Genomic DNA, 27,030 nt, shown 5'->3' on the forward strand with positions numbered 1-27,030 from the left:
TGGCTTTGTGGGCAACTTCATTGTACCGTACACTACGGTACCAACTGGAAGCTGGTTTACGATGTTGGATATTTCTTTACATTTTTATAGGACAATGGTACATATTTCATGCATATAAATGACTGTTTAGTGTTTCGCACTCACACATCATCCATACAAACATAGACTCACTCAGCAGCAAGCGAATGACGACCGGTCGCGTCGCGCTACAGAAGACCCTCCCGTGCGGTCCTTGCCCTTGAAGGGAAAAGCTGTGCAGTAGGTTAGATGTGTATGCATCCCGCACAATAAAACATCACATTCGTCCAGGACCAGCTACACTGCGAAGTAAATTCCGCTCCGGTTCAAAACCTTGCCCTGGGTCACTTTGTTTTTTTCCATTTTTCCGTTTCCGCCGGCTCGGGGAGCATTTTTTGAAGAGGGCGCTGAAATGCTCCACACAAACACACCCATTGCAGTGCACAGATTGAACCGGTGGTGTTAGAGTGTTAACTTGAAAATGGTGCAATTTTGAGAAATGTGCTGTTGCAACGGTTCGGCTGGTGCGAAGAAGCAGAGAAGTTTGTGCATGTACCGGACGTAGTGCGATAATGCATTTTTAGTGCAGATCTGATGCTTGGCATGCCTTATTATTATGTTTTGTTCAATTTTTCAGTCCATTTCGCTGTTCACGCTATAAAATCATTAGAAAATGTTCTTTAATTTTGCACAAGATTAACTCATTTGTTACACATACATAGCCTATACTTGCTTACACGTTACTAGTTTTCCATATGCCAACTTCCCAAACAAATCCCTTCAAACAAATAAATAAATTAAACATTTTCCCTTGACCTCATCACCCAACATAAAGTAAAATAAAACCATTTCCTAGGAACTCCTTCGTACATTCCTAAAATAAAAAAAAGGAAAATTGGAGGTACTTTCCGACTTTGGCTTTTCCGGAACTGTCACAAAATCGATACTAAACCTTCAACCACTTGACGAAGCGAGCGAGGCATGATGAACGCAACGAAATGTAAAAGAAATGAAATGGGACGATGTCAACCCGAACCAATTCCAAGATTTACTAACAGAAGGGCCACCCACATCCACATACACACACGCCACACAAACACACACACACACACACACACACACATTCGGGCACAACCCAACCACACAAGGTGACGCTTTGGCGACCCCAAACCATACGCCATGAATTATGTAACTATCAGCAAATGTGACACTTTTATCTTTCGTTTTTCGGTTTCTTTGGGGGCCACTAAAGGCGACCTGTTTCTTAACTGCACCCAACCTAACTTTCCAACCATTCAAGTTCCCCTATTTCTCTCTCTTTCTCTACCGCTCTCTCTCTTTATTCGTCTCCTTTTTTCCACGACCATCAAAGTACGGCAACCCAGGCATCAGTCAGTTAGGGAAACTGTTGAAACCGGAATCGGACCCGCTGACGGTGACGGGGCTGATTTTGTGGGGCCTCGGCCCCGTACTGATGAGGTGCTGCGATGCAAAGTAACGAAGGATTTGCAGCAATCCCGTGTCAGCTAGCCCCAGTGCCAGCCAACCGGTGTGCCGGTGTGCTGAAGAAGATTAATGTGCCTGGTACGCGGCACCGAATCGGGTTGCCCCGAAAAAGTGAAAAAGGACACCCGGACGGGATCGCGAATCTCGAAAGGTTGTTAAATTTAAGGATCTCTCGTCGCTTCGCCTACCTGCTCCAACGAGTGGCGCTCGGGGGTTTTTTTTTTTGTTCTCTGCCTTTTGTCTCACTTCAAAGCGTCCTTGGTTGGTTGAACTTGATACGGGGCCACACGAGAGCCGGACCGGCTGTCTTTTTCGCTCCCTATGACTGATTGTCAAACTGGAGCTGTTGGAAGGAACGGCGTGGTTTTCGGCGACGGAACGGTGCGCAGGGTTGTTGCTAAATTTCGTCAACATGTCGTCAACGTGTGTGGTGGACCCACACTCACACGCACACACAGACACACAAAGTTTGCACAGTTAAAACCGTTGTATGGAGCCGTCATGAATGGCGTAAAGGAAGATGAACGTTTCGATTTAACGCTCGCTACACACTTACGCCACTGTCGGCAAAGTGGTTCCCATGGTTTAGGGAATAAAACATTCAGGTTACCCCGTTCACAATCTGAACTCGAGTCGATTCATTTTATAACGCGCTACCAGCGTACAATCAATCGGTTTTACGAGTAAAAGTTGCACAAAGAGATTTTCCTGTGAGTGAATTGAGGTTCACAGGACTAATGTAACATTTTGAGAAGCGCAAGTACCCAAGTAACAACGTGAATCTGCGATGCAATTGAAAGCATAGGTTGCAAAATCAATAACAGTCGATGAATTTAATATTTTTCGCTGAATTCAAATAAGAGAAAAAGCAAATTTCTAACTTATCGGATGTTTCAATTTCCCACGAAGCAAACAAAATTGTATCTCAGAATGATCGGAAAACTTCGTCAAACTACAGAAAATGTTAAAAAAGGTTCTCTTTAAAGCTAATATTTTTCTAAGCTTCTCATGTATGCCCTATGCCAATCAATCATTCATCATAACGAGAAAAAAAATCTGATTCAAAACCATTACACAAGCTACGATTCACATTTAAATGCAATCGAAAGTCGTCTAAATTACACAAGCCCAACCGTGAAAGTACGCAACGCCTGACGTATGGAGAGAGAGAGAGAGAGTGAAATTATTCTCAAATTGGAACAAAATTCAATTTGCATCCGTAATGCAATTCTAATAGAGCACGGAAGTGTGTTTTGCATTAAATTGCATTCTAAATTGCATTCCATTGCTGGTGTCTTAATCATTGTCCCGTGGTATGATTGCATTGCTCAACCAGCGCAATTAATAGAAATCTTCCTACACGAACATTCCACACGATGTCCTTAGATCGCCGTTCAGCAATCTGCGTACCTTGATCGGAGTACATTCATCGCCGCTAACTCCGGTTAGTAAATTGAACCTATTTCTAAAGATGCCCATTTGACACAAGCACAAAGGCACTGCTGACATCTTTTATAACCGCACGAATATAAGTGGACTGAAATATAGTGTTATTTTCTATTGCCGCACTATTTATGGCAAGGTCGAATGGTGGTTCTTCCTTTCTTAAAAGTGGTTCCGAATTTCTTAACACTTCCACTCGTTATTGTCGATTTTCCTCCGGGAAGGTCTTTTTTTTTTCTCCTCCCTGACTATCCTTACATAATCGCCTTTACGACATTACTTCCCTGTTTCGCTGTCTCCGGCACGCTGTTACGATGCAAAATTCGAAAGCGGAAAGGAAAATGGCTCGAAATCAACTAACCACATCCGGGACCCAAGGAAGCGAGCTGGAAAATTGAATGACTCTGTGCTGGTGCATAAAAGCTAATGTTTCAAATCCTTCTCGCTCCTTGCCACCGTGTGTATGTGTTGGTGTCATTTTTAAATGTACTAGAAAACGATATCGTATGTTGATGTGTGTGTGTGTGCGTGTGTGAAAGAGGGATGGAAACAGCACACAAAACTCTGTAGTTACATTTGAACAGTACATCGTGTACGAAATTGAAACACTTGCCACCGCTTGCCATGGGATTCTGACTGTTTGCCGTACTGTGTCGCGTCACAACTTCAGTTACAGCAGGAAGCGCTCCAATCTACCCATACACGGACGTTCTTACATTGCTGTCGTTCAAAGTGCACGTTCCTGGCATCTTAACGGGCGCATTCCTGGTGTAGAGGCTTTGTTGTGCTGTGTGTCGTTACAATGTCATAAGTTTTTTCTTCCGGGAAGTAGGTTTAGATAAAGACGCCGTGTACAAAAACCGTCCAGGGACCGTGATTGCAGCATTGAAGCGGTGGTAGTTGTGATACTGCCCGAGGTCAACGGTAAACCGTGGTAAACCTGTTTGAACTTTTTTCGTTTGCCACTGTCTACAAAGTTTTCTGTGATTTGAGTTGCTACCGGCACGGGAAGTTTTACCCGTGTAGATGGCTTAAAAACTGCCCTCCCTTTGTTTGCCAGCTTCAGTGCGACCACCCTCTATTGATTTGCTTATTAAGCTGTCCAACGGTGGCAGGGACCAGGCTAAACAATCAGAAGCATATTGAAGTGCCAGCGAATGAACTCTTTCAGAAAGGGTCGTTCGCTAAAAACGGACTGACTAACTTTACTTCAAAAGCTTAAGACTAACAAACACCGCTTCTAGACTAACAAACATGCCGCCGTTAGGCAAAGTGTATTGACAATCGAATGACGACAATTGCAACGGCTCCGGAGATGTCCGGAATCCTTTTTAACTTTTTTGTTCACTCGATCCAGACAGTATGTTTCGCTTCAGCTTCCGGCGCTGTAACAAAGCTTCAAATCGTGCTGTGAGCCCAATGGTTGAAGCATTGAATGCAGCGCACAAACAGAGAGCGATAGAGAGATCCTGCTGACAGACGAATGTACATCGAGTTACTTTATTGTCACGTTGCCACACGGGCAAGATGAATGCCTGCAGGTACAATAAACCGAAAGCTCCAAAACGTAGACCATTGCCTTCCTTTCTGCCTTGAGGTAAAATGCTTATGTGTGATGCATCATTTCGACCTGTACGGCGCATAGTAGAAGTAGAAGCACCGCTCGACCAAGCACCATTGCGCTTAAACGGCTTGGCTAAATCTTCTCTAGCATGAAAAGTGGTTACGTGAGATGTAAATGTGGCAATTGAAACGGCAACGGCTGGCAATTGTATCAAAACATGCAAACAAACAAACAATCTCACACAAATGTTGTCAAGCGTAAGAAAAAATGCGTACTGTACGCTGTACGCCTGTACCACACACGTGAAAAATAAAAACCAGGTTGTTATAGGAGCTAAGAAGCGATGTGAAGTACCTCCACGGGGTATGTTGATTTTGCGTGAATTTTTCTCCACTTTTTCACAAATATAATGCTTACATTTGGACAAAAAAAAACAAACACAAACACACACAAACAACCCATAAATTCAGTCCATGCAGATGGTTAAATCTGTGTATTAAAATTTTATGCCTTATTTTGTTGGGATTCGCTATAACGTGCAACTGCTGTCTGTTTGTTGTGGTGCAATCTAGTTTAGCTGAGATAATCCAAACACATTCCAAACATGCTTGGAAAAATTCATCGTGAAGATAGAAAATAATGCATACCCAGCTGCCAGGAAAATGCTGAGTGCAATACAAGTATCAAGCGAAAATAATTTATCTAGCAAAATGGTCAATCATTCCTACACGAAAAACAATTTAAAAATGATAATTGATAATATCTAAGATTGGGAGTTTAGTGGTAATAGACCCTGATAAGTACAGGGTGTCAATTGTCTTCTCATTGCTATTTTCTTATTTTTTTGCTATTTATTTTTTGGTTTTATTCCTATAGAACAGTCTAGTCGTATTGATTAACAGGTTGGCTGATAAGTCCCCGGTCTAACAAAGAAAAACACATTTTTTGTCAAAATTCGTTTTTATTATTCAACATAGTTCCCTTCAAAAGCGATACAACGATTATAACGACCTTCCAATTTTTTGATTCCATTTAGGTAGTACTCCTTCGGTTTTGCCTCAAAATAGGCCTCAGTTTCGGCGACCACCTCTTCATTGCAGCCAATTTTTTTCCCTGCGAGCATCCTTTTGAGGTCTGAGAACAAGAAAAAGTCGCTGGGGGCCAGATCTGGAGAATACGGTGGGTGGAGAAGCAATTCGAAGCCCAATTCATGAATGTTTGCCATCGTTCTCAATGACTTGTGGCACGGTGCGTTGTCTTGGTGGAACAACACTTTTTTCTTCTTCGTTCTTTTTTCGTTCGTCAAGCAACCAAAAGTTGCTTGAAAAAAGACGTTCTGTCTCACTAACTAATTGACATACAGACGTCAAATTTTGACACGAATCATTTGAAGGTTGGTGCTATATAAAAATAATATGCATTTAATACTAGCGGCGCATTCTATGTGTCAGACCGGGGACTTATCAGCCAACCTGTTATAATCATGCACTATATTCAATGCTGGTCCGGTGGTGCGGTGGTGCCAGCGACATCGATCTTCACACGCCAGGCATCAAATCCCATCCCAGCATCATCAGGACCGTAGTGAGGATTTTCTATTAAACTAAATGGTTTAAAAAAAAGTCTGTTAATCAGCATGGTCTAAGTATTAAATCAAGAAATAGCGGAGGAAGATCTAAAACACTGCAAAGATTACTCATTCACTTTATACATAACAACGTTGCCCTCGGGAATAAAGAATCTTATTACAAATTCTCCGTTTCTCGCACACAATATACCAGTGGAAAGCAGTTTGATTTTCGCTTTTTCCATGTAGTACGCATACTTCTTTTATGTGAGATCAACTGCGAACCCACGAATAAATCTTGCACCACAATTCTGCAACTAGAAAAAAAGTGGACGACTGGTTGAAAAGAGTTGCTTTGCCCGTTCACCGTGAATTCAGCAAATATCTTCCATTACGACCCGAACTTCACTATGTTGATCTAAATTTATGTTGATCCCGTTTTCAGTAAAACGAGTAAAAGCGCTTCCCTCCCTGTGTCGGCAGGATCGACCATTCCACCCACTGCACTGTGACCCATCCACCACGTTTGCAAAGAACCTTTAACAAGCGTAACGCATTCATCCCAATGGCATAACCGCTCCCGAGCCTGACTGTGCTGGCAGACATCAAAATTGTTCCATTTCGCTTGACGAACGTCGGGGCAAAACAGGGTTCCGTAAACCATAAATATGCAACACTTTTATCAACCGTTGCTTCCCACTGCACAGCACCCAGGCTCACATTCTACTCCTCCGCACTGTCCCCCCCGATGGCCACATTTGGCCACATACCATCGGCCCGTCGGCGTACGGACGGGAGCGTAAATTTCGTTTACCCATTTTCTCTCAATCGGTTGCGATTGATCGACGGCGTACGGTGGTGTGTTGGATCAGATACGCGCGCGATGCCGGCAGTGATACTAAGCAGACGCAGGGCGTTTCGATATTTCAATTTATTTCTCCCAACACCCCCGAGTCCCCGGCCATGCTCCCGGGGCTTAGCACCCTGCGTGGGAACCGGTTTGAAATATCGATGGAAAAGTGCACATAAATTCGTAACTGCTAAGCACCCGTAATCCAACCAGGAAGCAGATTTAGGACGAAGGATTATGGCTCAATCCTGTAACAGTTTTGTGCGCAAAATGCAAAACGCTTTTCTAAATGCTCGCACGCAAAAGTACGGACGGGCGGAGGAAACTCCAGCTGCCGGTGGAAATTGAGTAGGACGCGTGCGGCAGCAGCGTGTGCAGAAACTACTTCGTACAAGTGCTTACGATATAATCGATCGGGAAGAAACAGGTACAAGTTGTTTTGGGTTTGCCGATGTTTGCGGGCGCCACCCAGGTGTGATGGTAATCTGCTTTGCTAACCGTAAATCGAAGTGTTGGTTCAACATTGCAGCAGGTGCAATGTAGTGGTGCTGGATGTGAAAGTTTAAGAATAAATTATGTTTGAACACGTTACTTACCGTTGTTTCTTCCAAGGATTGAGTACATTATTTAGTGTTTTATTCAATATTTTCAAATGTATGTTTAATACTATCACATCTGTTTCTTGCTTACCTACTTTCAGTAAAGTTATTACTGTCAAATTTAGTCACATCTTTTTTAGTTTGCTCATTCAACACATTTCTATGATGTCCCTTTAAATCGGTATTGCTATCATCAGTTGTATACAAATGTCTGCGCTGTCAACGAAATTTCTACGATCCTTTTTGTTTTTTTTTTCGTTCTCTTTGAAGCAGATCAACAAGCGACTTCCACGTCAACACCCAACAGACGAAACGAATTGAATTTAGCTTCAAAAATCTATCCGTCCCTCAATCCTACATCTTTCTGTCACAGATCAAGAAGATCAGAAGCAAAAACAACTCCCCAGTTCTAAGCATATCACAAACTATCAAACACTTCAGCTCAGCTGTGCAGCTCTGTGTGTCGTCCGTGAGCCCTAGAAGAAAATCTCCATGAAGCACAGGGACATAATATTATTAAATCTACTTGAATCCAATAATCCAAATCAAATTATCGTCACGATTCAGCATTTATCCATCCGCGCAAGTGGCACCAGAGGAAATAAACACACACATACACAGCAAAAAAAAAAGACCAAAAGATGCAGCCATTGCATTCGATGAAAATTATTCAATTTTTCTTCGCTCGCTCGCCCTCCGCCACTTGTACCGGTTGGCTGCCCCAGTGTAGGTGCTTTTATGATGGCATGCTGAGCTTTTCGTAGATAAGCTATGTAGGAAACGCGTCTGAAGCGAGATGTTTTTTTTTTTTCTTATCGTCGTGTTCGTTTTTACCAAGGCGTATTGCAGCAAAAAAAAAAGCTCCACGGGTTATCGTGTTCATGTGCCAGTATACTGCCGGTTGCCAATGAAACGGAAGTGTCCGATTTATGACAAGATTGTGTTCTTCGGACGTGCGCCACAGACTGATTCGTTTGACTCACAATCATCGTATTAGATCCATTTTTGCCACCAAAAACCCTTTATGTCTCTCTGAACGAAGCACAGCCAGGGGAGGCGCGTGTGGGGAAATGCTCGTCCTCAAAATGTGGAAATAATCCATACGAACCACCCATCGAGCACGCCACTATTTCCCATGCCGGATGGCTCAGCTGCATATCGCTCGCTTGCGTCAGCTAGAGTTTTCCCATTCTTTTTTTGGTCAGTGAATAATTTTCCCTTTTTCCACAACGGCAAGTGCTTCGGTTGGAGCGCATGGTCCGACTGCACACAATACTCGCAGAAAGCGCATTTTAATCGGATAAATGTTCATACGACGCGATGAACACTGTGCGATGATTTGGGAGCAGAAAGCTAACCCAAGGAATATTGCACAGATGTACGACTTTGATGAATACCAAATTAGACACTTTCGATCACCTAAATCCCTTCGCCGAAAGCAGGAATGCCCGAGCGAATGCGCGAAACTGAAAGGCAACGGTTAGCTTCTCGGAACAGAACACACCGCTAGAGAAGAGGAGCTTTTTTTTCGTATCATTCGTTCCTTCTAATGCTTGGCTTTTGCAGCCGCCCAATCGTCGTCGCTCTTATTGACAGTCGTTTGTTTTAGCTCGATATTCTTACGGTCAAATGAAGCATTTCGTTGAAGCCTTTGCCCGAAATAATTTGATTCCTGATTCGTCTATCCTTTGCGTTGGTTATTCAGTGTTTGGCTTTATTCTGCCTTGCTTTGGTGAAACCGAATGCCTGACGTCGTATATATTTGGCTGCTTCATTTCCATTCCATTTTCATCGTAATTTTCATCGTACCGCTCAGAGCAATTCTTTTCGGGGTTGTCAATTTTGCTCAATTATACTTTGTTGGAAAGGAAATAAAAGAACCAAACCAAAGGCTAACACGAAATTGGATGCTCCCGAATGAAACGTTGGAGAAGCATGGGAACAATTTGGCTGTTGAAACCGTTTCGGGCAAAGTGTACAGTGCTGCCATGTAATTGGTCGTTCAGCGCTCAAACAAACAATAACCTCTGTGTCTGCGTTTTCCACGCTTTCCCATTACTGTAAGCATCAAAACCACGTAGGCGATAATCTTCTTCGAGTGGAAACGTTCACAAAATACAGGCATTCACAAAATACAGGCGCGGTACACAGTGCAAAGCTGGGCCTCGTTAATGCTTTGGTGTTTCTATTTCCGGTCTCTCTTTCTTTCACTCTCTCTCACTCTCTCTCTCTCTTCCTCTGTCCACCATTTTGCTTGTTGGATGTTTTTGGCATTTTTCTTTGTTTCATTGGGCATGTCTTGTTGTGGTTGAAATGTGGTTAAATGTAACGACGACAATTACGCGAGTTAAATTATATCTTTTTTCACTTCCTTTCGCCACATTGTATTGGAGAGAAACACACGGCTACGAATGAGTTTCAATTTTCCTTTGCTAAGTTTTCTTGTTTGGTTTCTTAGTGTTTAAATCGACGAATTTTATATGTTTTTTAATAATATTCTTCAAATGTTCAACAAACAGTCAATAATATCGTTTCCTTCTTTTAAATGTTCTGCAAATGGTTCATAAAAGTGGTAACTAAATTAAGCACAACTTCTATCCAAGTTAATCCTAACCGGGAACGATGTGTCTGTAGACCTTACGCGATGTTTGCATGTTGCCCGTTCAGTGCACCTTCACCATGCATGCATCGCTCTAATCTCTATGCCCTCCGGATGGGGATGGTACTTTATTCCCATTTAGTACCTCGTTAGACAAATCCGCTCTGTGTCTGACAGCTGGCTTGCAGGAGCAAAACGGTTCCAACCACCCTACAGGACGGAAAAATCAACCTTCTGGTAACGATGTGACACGATGGCACCAATGCAAAGTACTACAAAATCACCCACACCCGGACATGCAGCTTCCGGGATGTTGTCTACAGATATGAAAATCATGAAATCTGTCCCACACTGCACACAAACCTTCCCTCTTCTTCCCCCGAAAGCGATGCACAAAATAAGTTGTTCCTTCTCTTATTTTTTTTTCCTTTTCCTTTTTGTGTATGCTTAACGTCCGGCCATTTCTGGTGTGGCCGTACTTCGCAGAAAATTATCTACCGTCTGACCGTCTAAGTGGCTCGGACACAGGGAGAAAACTCTTCATTCCGGCGAGTTGACCGTTTCTCCGGAAAATGCACAAACTTTGGTCAAATCACAACAGCGTTAATGCGCTTTCGGAAACTATTAAATTATGCACGGAAGGTCTTGCGGCACTCAACTACTGGGCCCGGTTCGTAAACATAAAGCTCAAGCCGAGTAACTAGCGAGAGAGAGAGAGAGAGAGCTCCACGCATCCGTAACCAGACGTTGAGGTTATGCACCCAAGATAAAGTAGCGTCGGCAGCCTATATCTTTGGTGTGGTGTGTTTGAGCTTCGACGACGAAAGAAAAGAAGCTCAGTGAGTGAATGAACGCACTTACGGAAGGAAGCAATTTCCGGAATATTAACACCTTTCCCTTCGTCTTGTAATTAAGCCTCAGGACAGTGAGGGAGATAGAGTGAGCTGAATGCAGCATGCAGAAGTAGATGCAAAAATTGAAAGCATTGAAAGCACGATTACGCAGCGAACGATATGAATCGCGAATATCGTGAAAATTTTGTAATAATCGCGTTAAAAGCTTATGCAAAAACGTTGTGCACTTCGATGGAGTCATATTCGCAGTATTCCAAGGCAGGTTGTTTCCATTCTTTGCGGTCATTTTTATTAGTGGCTTTGCATTTGCATAAGTTTGTTCTTCGGATAGTAAAAACTAAAGAGATTTCTGAGAGTATTCTCGAATCAAAAAGACAAAGAAAAGAAGTTGGAAAATATATTTTTATATCGACAGTGACGATGAAACTAACATCAATCCATTATTCCATCAAACAGAAGCAAAAGTGATGATGGAAATAATGATTTAGTATTTCAAACTACAAACTATAATTACTTAATGTAATTAATTTGAAATTTTGCTTTTTGGGAATAGTTTTCCGACTCGATTTGAGTTTTAAAGTTGAGTTTCCTAGCGAAACCCCGTAAAGCCACAATGATATACATTTAAAAAATTCAATGCTGTATGACCTAACAAGTAGCAGCATTGCAAACTTGTGCTTTAGTTCAAATGGTACAAAAAATAGACCCGATGCCAACCAAACAACCGCTCATTAACACTGAAGCTATAAGCCTATTAAAGATATGCTTGTACCACACTCGAGAACAATACAAACATGTTGTAACGCTAGGGGCAAGCTCTAGGCACTGCTTTGTATAGAATTATGGTTCACTTTGTTGGTAAACTGGCACACCAAAAACCACCTCTCCAAAAAAAAAAAACGCTTTCTGACATAGCTTAGCGCCTGCAGAACAGCATTTATCTCAATTAGTACTATCTTGTCAACAGCTGGTTCACTGTTCGCTGTTCCGTGGTGGTGAAGTGTGCCGTGGATAATCCGAGTGCTGCTTGGCAAAAAGCTTAAAGGGAAACTGTCGCTCTACAAACCAGCTCCGAGCGGCATCACTGCTTTGGTAGCTTTTTCGATAGGGCGCCACGATTTCGCACGCGGCCGTGATGTTTATTGCCAAATAATTGTTGCTTGCCTTACTTTTCCCCCGGACCGAACGGCGTTGTTCAAGATGTTACGCTAAATTGTTGTTTGCTTGTCTTGCGCGTCGTTGAAAGAACGCTAGATGCCGCATTTCGAAACCCGTGCATGGGTGCTGAGCCTTGCGAAGGTGATTTGCAAATTCAAACACTAGGCCAGCAATTTCTCAAGAACAAGAACTGGTTACACGCGCGTGGCAGGCTGTTTGAGTGTCGTGTGATCGTGTGTGAGCGTGGTATATTGTGACGAACCGTACAGCCACCGTACAGTAAGGCAATGACAAACGAAACATAACCAAAAACATGTTATTTTGGGAGCTGTACGTGAGTCGAGGGAAATTGTGTCGCTTGCATGCTAAATCCTTGTCGAGCGAGCTTCCAAAACCAAGGTGCGACCAAATCGTGTCGCTTGGCACACCACTTTCCCATGTGAGTACCGAGGCAAGTATGTAGCTGGAATGTTGTACTTTAACGGTGAGCGCAAATGTAACACAGAAAGGTAGGATAACGAATAGCGAGCAAGCGTTTGCGAAATTTGCTCAATCTTCAGCTGTTTTTCTGCTGTACTATTGCAGCTCACCAGAAGCGGTTCTTAAGGACGGTTGTGGTTTTGTACGTAAGTTTTTACTAAAGAACCAAATCACACAGCTTCACGTGATTGAGCAATCAGACGCAAGAATCAGTGCTGGTGGTTACGGTACACTCAAATTGAAAACAGGTGGCACATTTGCTGATTCTTCAAACTGAATTAAATTGGTTTTTTCCGCTTTTGTCATTTGTAGTTTAAGGCTTCAGAAAGGGTTTTGTGAACTGGAAAATCATTCCTGAAAAGTCTTGGACGAACAGGGGGTAAAATCTCGTCAGGCATCATACCGCCCAGAGCCATACAAATAGAATTTTCATGTTTAAAATCCTTTTAAAAAACTTAAAACTTCTGCTGAAATCGTCTTACAAAAATTGCATGTCAGGGACTTGGGTTGAAAAAGGCTTTTTTATGCTGTGATTTTTTTTCGCAACATATTCATTTGAATTCCACCAGTAGCATTTACACTGACCAATGTTTGTAGCGAATCAGGCAAATAATGCGTAGAATTAAAATGGTTAAGAAGGTCTAAGTAAAGGGAAGGATTTCATGTCATGGTAAAATCATTTTCTTCAAATGAAACACAATGTGAAAATATAAAACAAGACTCGGAGCAATCCTGTAGCCGAGACGGTAACGACGCAAATCTCCAAACAACAGGTCCGGTCCACGGACTGGTCCAAGAACCCGTGTTCTTGGACCAGAGTTTCAGAAAAGAAAATTTAGAAATGGGAGACCAAGAGCTCTCGAGGTTTTAGTGTCAAAGAAAAACAAGGAGATGAAACTAGGCTTGAACAGTGTAACAAACGATATAAAACATATGAACAGTAAATTCTATGAAACCGAATTCTAGGAATAAGCCATACAATACCTGATAAAACATGAAATATTTCAAGTGACATAAATTTCAATTATAGAGTAACCGCAGCGAGAGTAGCAGTCGTTAGCACTGCGTCGTTCGGTTTGTTCCGATATTTTGCTATCTTAGCTGCAACGAATGCATCCCGTGCGCTCTTGAAATCCACCCAAAAGGTTCTGTCTTCATTCTCCTTCACAAACACACTCACATCGATGCTTTCTCCTCGTTCACATTAAATCTATTTTGCTTCTTCGTCCGTCGGTCTCATTACAGTACTCGCTGCTCCAAACAGTCGTGGAAGCGTGCCAAAAGAAGCGCCACTGCAAGTTTCTCGCATCGCCGAAAACCTTCGGCGGCGATCCGTGCCCGGGCCAGCGGAAGTTCGTCGAGGTGGCCTACAAGTGCCGACCGTGTAAGTACACCTATTTTGCGCCATCGTTTGCTCAATAAATTTCACACACGATAAAATCTGGAAAGCATATCCCCGGGACGTGTGGGCTAGCAGTGCGGTGGTGATTTAGGTCACCGTGTGGCCTCCCGGGGGCTGAATCTTGCTTCTGTTACAAACCCCTCACGGCACAAAGGAACTGATCAGCTTTATGCTGACCAATGCATTAAAAACGTTTGTGCTGTCACCAGCTCATATGTCGTGCGCCTTTGCTTCGCTGAACCTGCCACCATTAATCGTTTTAGCCGTCGTCCATCTTGACCGTCTTGTGCTGCCGTCAGACGGCCAAGATGCGCTTATCAGTGTTGTCATCAAGTCGGGCTCATAAATGTCTACTGCCCGAATGGAATGGACGAGGATTATGGTTGTCCGGTTGGTCAGAAGCCAGCTGATGCAAAATTCATGCAAAAGCCTGTCACCTACAGAGCAAGGCGTGGTCCATTAAGAATTTAAATAATTACACCTTTACCACCGTTGCTGCCGTTGCTGCTGGTCGTGCATGCCCGTACAAGGAATCACTGTAAGCCCACGGGTGACCGCAAATATGTTTTGGGTTTTGTGTAACCGAAATGGCATTATTATCGTCTGGAAGTTCCAACGGGTGGTAGGTGAACTTTATCGCTTATGGTGGATGAATAAATCACCACGCAAAGATAAATGTTGATCTTCAACCATAAGACAAGCTTCAAGAAACTATGATGTTCCGATTGATGATACCATTTGAGCAAAGGTGACCTATTTCTGACTCTACATGATGAATGGTTATGAGAAATTGGAATACAGCAATGGAATTTTATGTGAAGAATTCAAAACCGAATTTAAATCGCTTTTCCTATCATATTCTGCAGCAGTAAGCATTCAGCTAGCACTATCGTACCCATCTCACCAGTATTCTGATGAATCAATTAATGAAATTCCTTCACCCCATCGCAAATCGCACTGCAAAACGCTCGTTGCCTAATTAGTACTGCTCTGCGGTACAAAACACGAACCCATTGTGCCTGCAACGCTTTTTTGTTTTGTGTCCGTACTTTTCACATTCCACGCTAACCACATCCTCACGTCTTCAATTACAGACGAGTTCCGGAGCAAAATCGCTTGCGAAAACGATGTAATTCAATTAATTTGCAACCCATACTCCCGGATAGCAATCTACAGTGCGAACTACGGTCGAACCGAGTACGAAAGTCTTCAGTGCGCGCAACCGCAGGGCGTAAAGGAAGAAAGTAAGTATCACGCCCGTTCAAAACCGGACGCTTACGCTGTGTCCTATTTCAAAAGTCGACATGCTGGAAACAAACCCTCGACACAACTCCACAACTATCAAGTTCCATTCGCTCGGTCGTTCACACGGTACCGCCTCTAATCTAGCGTGGGATCGTAAGAGTCCGGTTAAACAGCGGAAAAAGCACTGGAAAAAGTCATGCATTACGACAGCTAAGGGGCTCCAAACTCAGGTTCCTCTTAAAAAAGGGCTCAAAAAGAAGGAAAATCTTTCCCCCGGGGACCGTTTTCACACCAAAGCTAATCGGAAACGAAACACGGCTCCCCGACCACTGTAAGTTCCAGTGTTAGCTTTCGGTCAGGTACTCTCATCTCGAGCTGCCATTCCCAAAAACAGAACGAATAAGTAAGGATAGAAGAAGGAAACCCCCAAAAAAAGGTTAGTGGGCGGTAGTTCAGAACGGAATTGGGTTGGTTTTCCGCAATCCGATACAATAAATGTGCAACTGTGTTCTGGTAGCAGTAACATATCCCTACGGTATAGCCATAAAATGGCAGCCGAGCCTTTCCCTTACACTATCCGCTTCACCCCTTTCATTTTCGGTCTATCTTTCTCTCTCTCTCTCGTTCTCTTTCTCAGATTGTCTCGCCTCGTATGCCACCGAAACGGTGATGCAAAAGTGTCACGGACGGCGGAAATGCACACTTTCGGCGGACAGTACAACATTCGGCAAACCGTGTCGGCCCGATTCCAGGATGTACTTAAAAGTTGTTTACACATGCGGTTAGTATTGCGGCACAGGCACCCCGGTACAACATATGGCGCCCGTTGCATCGGTCCGATGTGTACAGGAAGAAACCGATCCACTGGGATCGCAACTTCCGGTCGGTGGTGGTGGTGGAAAAATTTGCTGATAAAACTTTCCCACCGCTATCTCGTAGCTGGTGTCCTATTGTCGGACATGACGTACTGTGCCAATGCTTATCGTTCGTTTATTTCTGGCTCATCCACAGTGCCTAGGAAGGTGCTGAAGGACCGCTTCGAGGCTGCTCCCGAACCAGACGAACCACTGCAAAGTGACCTCGAACAGGATCAGGACGAGCTGTACGATGAGGATCAGTTTTTCCGCGAATCGGACGCTGCACCACCTGGTCCAGCGCCGAAACTGCAGGGTGGGCCCACAAATGGTCGAGTGTCGGATGTGCCCGTGTACGTTGGCACATCGAGCAGCACCCCGGCGGTGCCACCGCGCTCCATCCACGACATTATGGACGATAGTGACTTTTCGTTCGGTGGTAAGTTGAAAAGCTTTTATCTTGAGTGGTTACCTTTGTCGTTGTAGTCTGCTGCTGGAGTAATGTGTAAAAAGCTTTAAAAGATTTTTTAAGCAGTTCAAAGATCACCAGTTGCTATTAATATCATGATTGGCTTTTCAAATGATAGCCACTCAGACATTCCGCTCCAAATACATTTATTGTTACGCTTGTTGTTTCTAGTTCAATGTTGTATTATACACAGTGCTTCACGATTGGGTTTCAGTTTTCTTAAACGAGAAGAGCTAAATTGAATCTGAAATGTAAAAACATATTTGCAACGCAATAATGACTATGTTTTTCAATTTTTATACGATCTTATACTCGCTTCGTCACGAGCAGAGTATGCTGAAATGAGCTCTTGATTCTATTGAAAGAGGTGCAGAAATTTCAAAAGAAAACTAAACACTTTTTCACCGTAATCTCATAACAAAGGCTAAGATTAATTCTTCTATGAATAAACATTATTCTAGCCGTAGGAAAAAAAATTGTCAGTGAAATTATTCATTCGGGCCAAGGCGCTCTCGTCATTCTCTTCAGACGGTAATACGAAGTTTATGAGCTTCCTTGTTGTTTTGCGTATGCGATGGAGCAAAACAGTTCCTGGAAACCTATTTCATGCTCAGGTGCAAAAATATTTTCCATTTTCCATGCTGCACGGGTTCAGCTTCGGTGTTGTTTATTTGACACTTATTGCTTGATCAACGTAACTTGACACGCTATTTAAATAAACCGACAATATACGCCAAATTCCGTAATGCACGAAACCGTACAAACCCGCACTCAAAAACATTTTCCACATTTTACATCCAACAACCAGGCGCCTCCATCATTTCAACATTGCTTAAGCAAGCAAGCCGCCATCCGCCTCCATCGGTGTGTTTTAAAGTGAGTGCTGCAGTAGCAAAAAAGCGCAGCAAAAAAGAACACAAATTCTATCAGAAATTATATTTCAAAAATATATAATCCAAGAGAAAAGAAGTACGCTAGAAACATTACGTAAACTTCTATTAAATATAACTAGCATAAATCAGTTTCCGTATCGTGCCGCTGTGAGGGAGAGAACATACAAGTAATCCTTGATGGAACTATTCTTTAGCATTCAATTTTTCCTATAATTGACCATTCACTGTGAACTTGCGTTTCAATTGCTTCACCGAACAAGATTGCTGTGATTCAAGAAGCCACAATCAACCGCATAACAAGCGAAAACATAGTTTCCTTCAAGTAAGATCTTTCGCTTTCGCTACTGCAAACGCTCTTGCGATGTGTTCTCTCAACGTTTGGAAAGTGTTTCTTGTGAATAAATTCTTCTCCACCACCGCACCTCTCTCCATTCTCTGCCATTGGATACCCTAAAACGCAGGGAAATCTCCAATGTACATCCTTGTAGCAAGACCAATGCCACAACGGCGCAGTGATTGAGTTGAAGATGAAGGAGAAAAGTAAAAAAGCGGCACAGCAAAACCTCGATTGCATTAATGTTGTCCCCTGGAAGCAAACGAGCTTGCGTTTCTACCGGCCTAACCGGGGAAAGCAAGCTTAGAAAATGGTGGTGAAGCCAAACCAGGTGAAGCCTTATGAGAGCACACATACACTAACACACAAATGTAGCAACTACCGAAACCGACAACCACAACAGTCCGGACAAGCTATTATACTGCCTGAAAAATAACCATTTTGCTATGTGCAGCAAATTCCCAAGCAAGCCGTTAAAGCCGTCGTTGGTGCCAGGGTTGGTGCTGTTGCCGTTGGCCAAAATAAATTGTCTCATCCTGTGTCACCCCGCTTGGTGTTGCCTGTAGTAGCAGGAACGACAAAAAAAAAACGACACACAAACACACACACAGAGAGCAACCTGCTCGCCAAAGCAGCGCAACTGTGCTTTGGGAATGAAAACAGGCGGCCGGAAAACCATTTATCCTGCCAGCTTCCTGCAATGGGCCAGTGCGACAATTTCCCTACCAGCCCCATTCAATGAGTACGTCCATCCATTCTCGCTGGCAAGTTTGTATTAATTCCCGGGTCCCTAGCAGTGAAACAGCAGAGAGTGAAAAAAAAAGGAACCGAACGGAAACCGAGTGTTGTACTGGCCACATTGTCAGGATGCACCGACTGGCCGAGCGAACCACCCAATACAATCAACGTGGTACCAACACCCACCGCCACTTCTGTTCGTTTGACTGCCCGTGTGACATTGCTGTCAGTGACCGGTGTTTAGTGTTTGCTTTAAAATTCCCGCTGGCAGTTGCAGCACTGCTGAAGTTGAGTGGAAGAGTCATGAGAATCAGTTGGCTCATGTCTTGGTTGCTTCACCGAGACCGGTGTAGGCTTCGGTAGGGTGGGGAAGTGGACACCTTCCGACAATGGCAAATGGAGCTAATGATACATACATTATTCGAGCAGTGGTTTCTGTTGGTAAACCATCTGCTCAATTGCTCCGGAAGATGTTAAGATTAATAGGACCTTTTTTTTCGTATCAGTTGTTGTGTGAATCTTGAAACGATTAATGATGATTACGAAGGAGAGACTACAGCAGATGCTGACTAGGAATAGTAAAAAAAAACGAGACTTAAATACCAATTAACTGTTTGCTGAAGGAAGGATAATTTATTTCCCTATTTTGGCCAGACACATTTAGGACAATTTTTATGTCTAACAACTATTCGAAATGTCGATGAAAGATTCAGTTTTGATGGAGAAATCAATAAGGTTTAAGCAGAAAAATGACTTCCATTCTAGAATTATGCAATATAAAGGCTTCTTACAGACATAAGTAATGGCCGTACGTGCTTTGAGGAGTTTCGGTTGATCTTTGTACGGTTTAAAACCAACCAAAAGGGCTAAAATAGCTGGGCTAGGGATAGAAAAGTTCCTGTGGCAAGAAAGAAGAAAAAAGCAATAATAATGTAGCTCACAATGGCTTCACCTAAGCCGTGTGATGGTCCAAAAAGTATATTCATTATGAACAAATACGTATAAGAAGACTGCACTTGGATGCCTTTTCCGCTTTGAATGTTCAATAATTATCGTCAATCCAATCACCCAATCGTGCTCTGTTTACATATCAAACTCAGAGTTTTGTTTGAACAAAGACACAATTGTGAGATAAAATTCTGAAAAATAATTTGAGTGAAGATCCTTTGCGTTTTCGGAAGCAATCAATCGATACAAATGGGCACCGTTGAAGCCTACAAATCTTACAAGGCAAAACAGCAAGACTTTAATTCATCACAGTTCTGATACCAAACAACGAACAGAAGCTCTTTCGAAAGCACCATTAGTAAAAATGATGCTCCCTACATCAAAGCTCGAATTAAATTTATTTGTCTCATCACGTCACGAGAGAAAAATGAGCACTGTGAAAAGTTTGCATAGCAAATCGAGCAAATCGAGCTACGAGCCACATTGTGCATCCTTGCTCGACATATACCTACGTACGTTTAAACTCGTCCGGCACGTACCAGCTGACCAGTAACAATGCTACCGGTCAACTTTGCTGGAGTGCTCTCTAAGTAAGAACCCTTAGCATGAGCCCGTTACAACTACCCCAACAGATGGCTACAACAAACATACAGCACTTTTCTGCCGCTCTTGCCAAACGCGTCCACTCACTCGTAGCTTTTTTATCTTTTGTTACCTTACTCACCGCTTTACCTTCTGTGGTTCACCTCCCTTTTGATGGTCCACCTTTACATACAAACACACCCATATACTCCGAGGCAGTAAATTAACATGCTACCAAAACCAACCGTGCCCAGCAAGAGCATAAACCAATTAGTGCTTTGGCATCGTGAGCACACGGTGGCCGGTATGGGCCCCATTCGCACGGCGGGCAAAATCCAGGCTAATTTGAAGATGTACTACGTGACAGGTTACGTAATGCCGTTATGTATTCTACTAAGTGTTTCCATCCACACGTTCAACGAGTGCGCTCTGCGCGTCAGAAACCGGGATGTACCGAAAATAATCAGCCAGCGGTGTGAACGTTCGTACCTTCGCTTCCAGTTCGCCCCATCCCCAAGCAGTCGAAACTCACTCGAAAGAATCTTGAAACAATCGGTTAGCGAATGCTGCGCTGGCTCGCGAAACGTATCATGGCGTGGAAGAAAGTACACACCGGGCAAAGTTTGCTAACAGCATACGGGACACGGGCCGCTCGGTTGCTGAATAACTTTGGTTTCACAAAACCTGTTCGGTTTCTTGATGCAATTAAGGCGAGGAAATTAATTAAAAATTTCCTTCACACTTCTTCCATCACCGTGTGTACAGGAGTTGATTGTTGGATTGTTTGTGTGCATGGGTTTTTTTTTATTGCTAATCCATAAGCTTGCATTCTTGGCACGTTAAGGTCATGAAGTCGTGCAGGGCACACGAAGTCATTCGAGCAAAGTTTCTTATTGTGAAGAGTTGGTTTAGATTGGCATTTACCACCGTTACTAACTATACCAAACGAAGTGCTGCAAAAGTAGGGTTGAAGCGTCTAAAACTCTTCTTTTACAAGGTTTTAAGGAGAAACTACAGCTAGTCTTGAGCATATAATAATTTATCAGAATACAATGTATGATCACTTTACTGTGAAGAAGAATAATGCTTTCAATTTTCTTTTGATAATTCTACCTTCTGTTGAAATATTGATGTATGGCTACACATTATTACCACTTTGCATTGAAAGCACAAACCCATGCACCCCAACACATGCCGTTCCTTTATTCGTTCTCAGTCTGATTGCCTCTCGACACGCTACTCACACATCGATCCGAGTTCATCTTTTCGTTGAATTCGGCACACCTAAAATCACGCACCACTCACTTTGTTAGCTTTGAGGGTGCTGGCGGCACAACGATGTATGTTTACGATAGAATTATAGCTTTCTCCCTTGTAACATTCAAACACACACACATACATACAAACCATTCTGCAATCAGGACGATCGATTGGTACCAGCAATGGAATGTCTAACAGTGGGGATGGCAGTGCTAATCAACGAAATCCCATCGATTTCCCCGAAGCGCACAATGAATCGAATTCACCAACTCGCACACGGACGGACAAGAAATTAGTCGACTTTTCCAAGACTATAGACGCACGGGCACAGAATCCGAACGGTGTGTCCGAGCGAAACGATTTTATCAATGGTGTCGGTCCCACCAACGGTGAAGGCGACAACCCGCGTCGCTACGATCGGAAGCCATCCAACAGCGATCGAAACGATTATCCGGTTTTGTTTGTTTGGTGGGAGATTCGTCAATTTTGGAATCGTAAGTACTTGCCAGGCGAAATTGAATCTACCAATTGGAGTGATTGACGTTATTTGGCGAAGGCAATATAATCGATAATTTTCAATCGAATCGTATATTTAAGAGGTTTGCGTGAGTTATTAAAGAGTATGAAATGGACGAGACAAATCGACACGTAAGCTACAAGTTCTTGATAACAATCACACAACTAATACCTACCGAACCATAGCCGAAGAATAGTTCAACAGTTTGCAAGTTAATATCGGCTCGATTGTTTGTGGGTTAGGTTTTTTTAATACAATCCATGTACAACAAAATACAACAAAGGTTCATGAGGTCTGTTTCCAACGTGGCATTAAATAACGCAGAATTTAAACTCCTCGATTTGCTCCAGTCCTTTCTTCTTTGCCGGCAACAAACTTACATTATGTTTTCTCATTTTTCTTCCCCATTTCCATGGCGTTTCCCATTGTTCCGCTTCGCCTCATCTTGGTGGCGATGCTGCGACATAAAATATTGACGACAACTTGCCGAGCAGAAAATCAAGAGAAATTCTACCTATACCTTATCGTGGCCGTGACGGTCGCCATCCTGCTCTGCGTGTCGATCGTGATCGGTCGGTTGGTGGTGCAGCGACGGCGAACGGCCAAGGACGGTGACGATAAATTCCAAACTTCCAACACCGGCGAAACAACGCTGCCGAACGGCTTCACCGACGATATATCGGAAATCGATGCGGATATCGATCTGCAGACGCCGCTCCCGGTGCCGAGCGTTTCGCGTAGCGATGTAAGTATACGGTGGAACAATTCTGCCCGCTGCTGCTGCTGTCGAACATTTCCCAGGGCACGTCTGAAGGTCACCACAGTCTAATCAAACCTGTCTACCGTTTGCACGCTCTCTTCCCGCTTTCTCGCTTCCGGGCTGTGGCTACCTGTTTCACGATTGCCATCCTACGAATGCGCGGTCTCGGACCGATGGTGTTGCACCTCACCAGAGCTACGGCCCGTACACACCGTCCCCGGGACCGTACGGCAATCTGGGGCCGTCGAACATTTCGCACACCTCCACCACGATGCTGGTGCCGCCGTGTTCGATGGGTGCCATCATGAGCACGTCCCAGCCGCCCGGGTATCTGAGCGGTCCGATCAACATCATGCCATCGCAGTTGGGTTCGAGCATAGGTAAGTTCTTTTCCCGGCAAACTGGTACGGATCATTCAACCGTAGAATTCATATAAACGCGTTTAGAACGGTGGATTATTGCTGTCGGATTATCATGTTGAAATGAATGAGGAGTTTATTGTTTTCCATTAATGATTAAAATTGATATTTTGAATAACACATCCAACTACCCTATTTGAAAGCATATACAAAAGTGTATTTTGTGTTTTTGTTTCCAAATAATTGGTTACATAGATCCTTCTCTATCTTGGGACATCTTACAAATAAATTATTGATATTGACAGAATTTAGATCCTGCTTGCTGTTGAAAACGAAGCAAATCTCTTTAAATTAGTTTTTATAATTTTTGTAACCATCCAATGCTTGAAAAAGGGGATTGGAGCAGTAAGATTGACAAGAAATAAGAATTAATGTTTAATAATTTTCTACGACTCAATGCTCACTGCCACAGCAATTTATCAATCACTATAAGACTTCTTTTAAAACAATCCTTATAATATAATGAAAGTGTTAAAGAAGCTTAACAGCAATAGTTCGATTTTTTGGCAGCAAAGATAATACTCACTACTGTACTTGTTAACTAGCCCCACCATGTTCAGCAGCTCAAGCTGTCCTTCCACTCAAATCCATTAATATTCCATGAGCTTGTTCCTCTTCAACACCAGAAGCTAAAGCTATCAACCAAACAACCGACTACCTTGTTAACCATGTCCAAATCAACCCAACAGCATCGATAGTGAACCTTAACAGATTAAAACTTACTTAATGAGCTGCAGGTGAGGGCTGATACACACTGACGCTACGGTAAAGCCTAACCGTTTGTGCCTGTTGTGCGATAAATTATGTACATCTTTTTCCACTTCCCGTGAGGCACGCACTACTTACTGTTACTACTATTGTTATTAGCTTTCGTGGGATAAAAAAAGCCCCCGTTTCTACCACTTTTTTCGAGTTAAAACCCCTTACCACCTTTGCAAAAGGACAACACTCAGCTTGCAAGCATACTTTATCCAACATGTTCTGTTGATCTTTGCTGCTTTCACCAGGCCTCCCAATAAAACACATTCTCTCACGATGCTTAAGCCTCACATTAAAGCTCTTACCTTTTGCCGGTCGATGGTAGGCTCCTTGTAAAACATCCCTTTATTCGTCCTACCTACCAACACGCACGCACGTTTCCCCTTTTTGGCCCATCGTATTTGTACCTCAATGGATGTTCTGTCGTTGACTTTAATTTTCCACCATTCACTTCGAGTAATATTTTAATTCATTCGCACCCGGTTCACCGGCTCCAAAACCCTTCAGGGCATGGAAAGGTGCGTCACACGTTTGTAGACGAGTGCCTGTGTTTTTTTTGGGAGGAAGCGTCTGTGTAGAGTTGTTTAATTAGCTCAACTCAGCGTGCAAGTCATTGTTGCTGAAAAGTGAAACCCTTTTCCGCTATTGGGCTTTGGGCTCAGAGACAGAGCAGCATCGTGTGTCGGGAATATTCACGCGATGCGATGCTTTAATTAGCTAAAAATTCATGCTCAATGCACACCGTTCCCGTGCAACCTTTACCGCTGCTTGCCAATAGGGTCGGACAATTTACGAGCCATCCTTTTTTGGGCCATTCTTTCGGCGAAACGTTTTCGGAATGTTGCTTTAAAAGCTGAGAATTTTCGAGCATCGGAATGCTGTACAAAATAAAACATTCTTCCGCCCCGCTGGGAAATGGGTTTCCAAAAAACAGGAAGGTCCTGGCGTTTGTTATTTTAAGCTGCAGGCTACGAAAACATTCGATGTGCTTGATGAGAAATAGTTTTTATTTTGTTTTACTTAACTTATAATAATGTAACAACATAAATACAAAATTCGCACAGTTTTCGTTCGCAAAACTAAACCCAAATCCTCTTCGACAGGTGCGATAAGAACGCCGCTAGCAGCCATGACAACGCTACCGAGGCCACACCAAGGCACGCAACAGCTTCCGCCCGGTTTTCTAGGCGGCTCAGTAATTGGCACTCAAACGCTTCGCCGTCTATCGAGCGACCACGACGGGAATACGCCCCGCAGTCTCAGTAGAGGAGCGACCAATGCGCAGTACTACTACGGATGACATCCGGTTCCTTCGCAGCCGGCTCTTATCGCTACGTCCGGTCCGCCCGGTTCCGGTACGGTGCAGAGCCACACCGTCACACAGCATCAGCAACACCCGTCCCAACTGTCGACCACCTCATCCTGTACCTCCTCCTCCTCCCATCCAAGTCAACAGCAACAGCATCAGCAGCAGCAACAACAACAGCATCATCCACAATCCATCCTCAAAAACAAGGAACCAACGATCAGCGAACGGGAGGATACCATCGTGATGTGTCCGCCCAATCGGACGTACTGTTTCTAGAACTACAGCATAATCCTGCTAAGGAAGTATCACGCCACCATCACCAATTCCTCTTCCGGTACCGCCGTCAACACGCTGCAGCGCTACAATGGCGAGTGTACTAGCGCTCTGGACAAGGATCTGGTGTATCTGTGAGACAAGTTTGCGAAAGCTAATTAAACTTGGTACACCCGAAACCTTGACCGGGGGCACTCTTTTCTGCACTTTGCAGATGAAATGTGTCGCGTCCGGGACATCACACAACTAATCCGTCGTAGATCCGTCGTGCCCTCCGCGTGTCCGCCAGTCCCAGCTCCAATTCCCGCAGTTTGCCGAGCTATTAACACAACTCTCCATGCCAAACAATTTTACGAGTGAGATAGAGCTAGCCGGGCAGCCGTTGTTGTTCCGGTTTCCCTACCGGCCAGCAACGGCGAAATAGATCCATCCATCGTGGAAATATACTTAGTATTTCAAGCGCGTCAACCGTCAAACGGGAGCTTATCGTCCGTGCTGCGACATTGTTCGCTGTACCGGCTCGAGCCGGCGATGCCATTGCGTACCATTTGGTCGAAGGTATTGAATCCCCGGTGGTATTGACAGATTGAACTTCGTCTTTTTGGGGTTGCAACATTGCGGGACGTATTAGCGGGATAAGCGTTGGTTCCGCGTTACTTTGCACGAAGGCGTTCGAGGTTCTTTGCCAACTTCCGCGACGGCACAAACACAGGTAAATGATGCGAACAAGGAATCAAACAATTCTTACTCTGGATGTGTTCTAAGTGGCGCGGTTTTTGTTGTATATTCTCATTGTTCGAATTTTATCGTAAGTCAAAACTGTAACTGAAGAAATAGAACCTAGGACGTAATTAGGACGAAACCGGAGGGAAAATAGAAACCTCAAACAAACAAACAAACAAAAAACACGCGAAACCATCCAGTGGACGGTACGTGAAAGCGAATGTATTAAACTAGATCTTATAAAAAGAGAAAAAAAACCAGCTACTAGATTAGGTACGATGTGACATGATGCCAAATGCCCACAGTTAAACAGTGCGCAGTCCGGTGCGCACACAAGGCAATAATTGAAACCCGTTTTTAAGTGACCAGTGACCCGTGAGATAGTGACCGTGACACGCGTGCATGCACACAGTGTGTGTATGCTAATGTACGTGTGTGTGTGTTTGTATGAAAACAATCGTTTGTGTGCAATTTAAAATTGTTAATTACAGTCTACTACGAGGCAAGTCTGTGCGGCAAATCGATTTAATGTTGCATGCCGCTCCTTCCGCGAGTGGTGCGATTTGTGTTTTTGTTTGGCCGGAAGCATCCGGGCACAGAACTGTATAAATGTTGCCGGTTTATAGGTGGGTATGTATATCTAAGTGTACGATAAGTCAAACTGTTCAAATCAATCCCGCCAAGTAACGGCGGGCTCGTGTACCGGGGGGGGGTGTAGGACAAATTCGTAGGAAATTTTCATCAACTCGCACTAGTCAAAGGAAGGAATAGTCAGGAATTATTTATATTATTCCTTTTTTGAAATGTTTTGAGCACAAAACACAAGCCACTGTAGTTTCCATTCGTCAGTAGCGTACACAGTGGCGGCGTAGTTTCACCGGGCCAGAAACATGCGTGCGCGTGTTGT

At 43.7% G+C, this 27,030-nt stretch overlaps 2 protein-coding genes across 2 annotated transcripts in view; both read left to right on the top strand.

Annotated features, from left to right (window-relative positions):
* Positions 1 to 6,641, top strand: part of LOC126565411 (UDP-glucose:glycoprotein glucosyltransferase) — a 391,865-nt gene extending 385,224 nt beyond the window's left edge. Inside the window, exons 6-7 of the mRNA XM_050222590.1 lie at positions 5,683 to 5,688; positions 6,544 to 6,641. Of these exons, the coding sequence (XP_050078547.1) occupies positions 5,683 to 5,688; positions 6,544 to 6,641 (104 nt within the window). The remainder of the gene's footprint in view (positions 1 to 5,682; positions 5,689 to 6,543) is intronic.
* A 205-nt stretch (positions 6,642 to 6,846) lies between these two features.
* LOC126565419 (protein eva-1-like) lies at positions 6,847 to 25,403 on the top strand. Its single transcript, XM_050222603.1, has 8 exons — positions 6,847 to 6,897; positions 13,884 to 14,022; positions 15,135 to 15,284; positions 16,297 to 16,578; positions 22,375 to 22,625; positions 22,834 to 23,020; positions 24,883 to 25,013; positions 25,137 to 25,403. Exons 1-8 carry the CDS (start codon positions 6,847 to 6,849, stop codon positions 25,401 to 25,403), a joined length of 1,458 nt encoding a protein of 485 aa, XP_050078560.1.
* The last annotated feature ends 1,627 nt before the right edge of the window (positions 25,404 to 27,030 follow it).

The sequence above is a fragment of the Anopheles maculipalpis genome, chromosome 2RL (assembly GCF_943734695.1).
Source record: "Anopheles maculipalpis chromosome 2RL, idAnoMacuDA_375_x, whole genome shotgun sequence".
Lineage (NCBI taxonomy): Eukaryota > Metazoa > Arthropoda > Insecta > Diptera > Culicidae > Anopheles > Anopheles maculipalpis.

Excerpts from the sequence above, each read along its gene's own strand:
- LOC126565419 (XM_050222603.1), top strand. The coding sequence starts at position 6,847 with ATGGCCACATTTGGCCACATACCATCGGCCCGTCGGCGTACGGACGGG. Across the intron at positions 15,285-16,296 it reads GCAGGGCGTAAAGGAAGAAA|TGCCTAGGAAGGTGCTGAAG; the intron begins GTAAGTATCACG and ends GCTCATCCACAG. Across the intron at positions 23,021-24,882 it reads GCAGTTGGGTTCGAGCATAG|TTTTCGTTCGCAAAACTAAA; the intron begins GTAAGTTCTTTT and ends AAATTCGCACAG.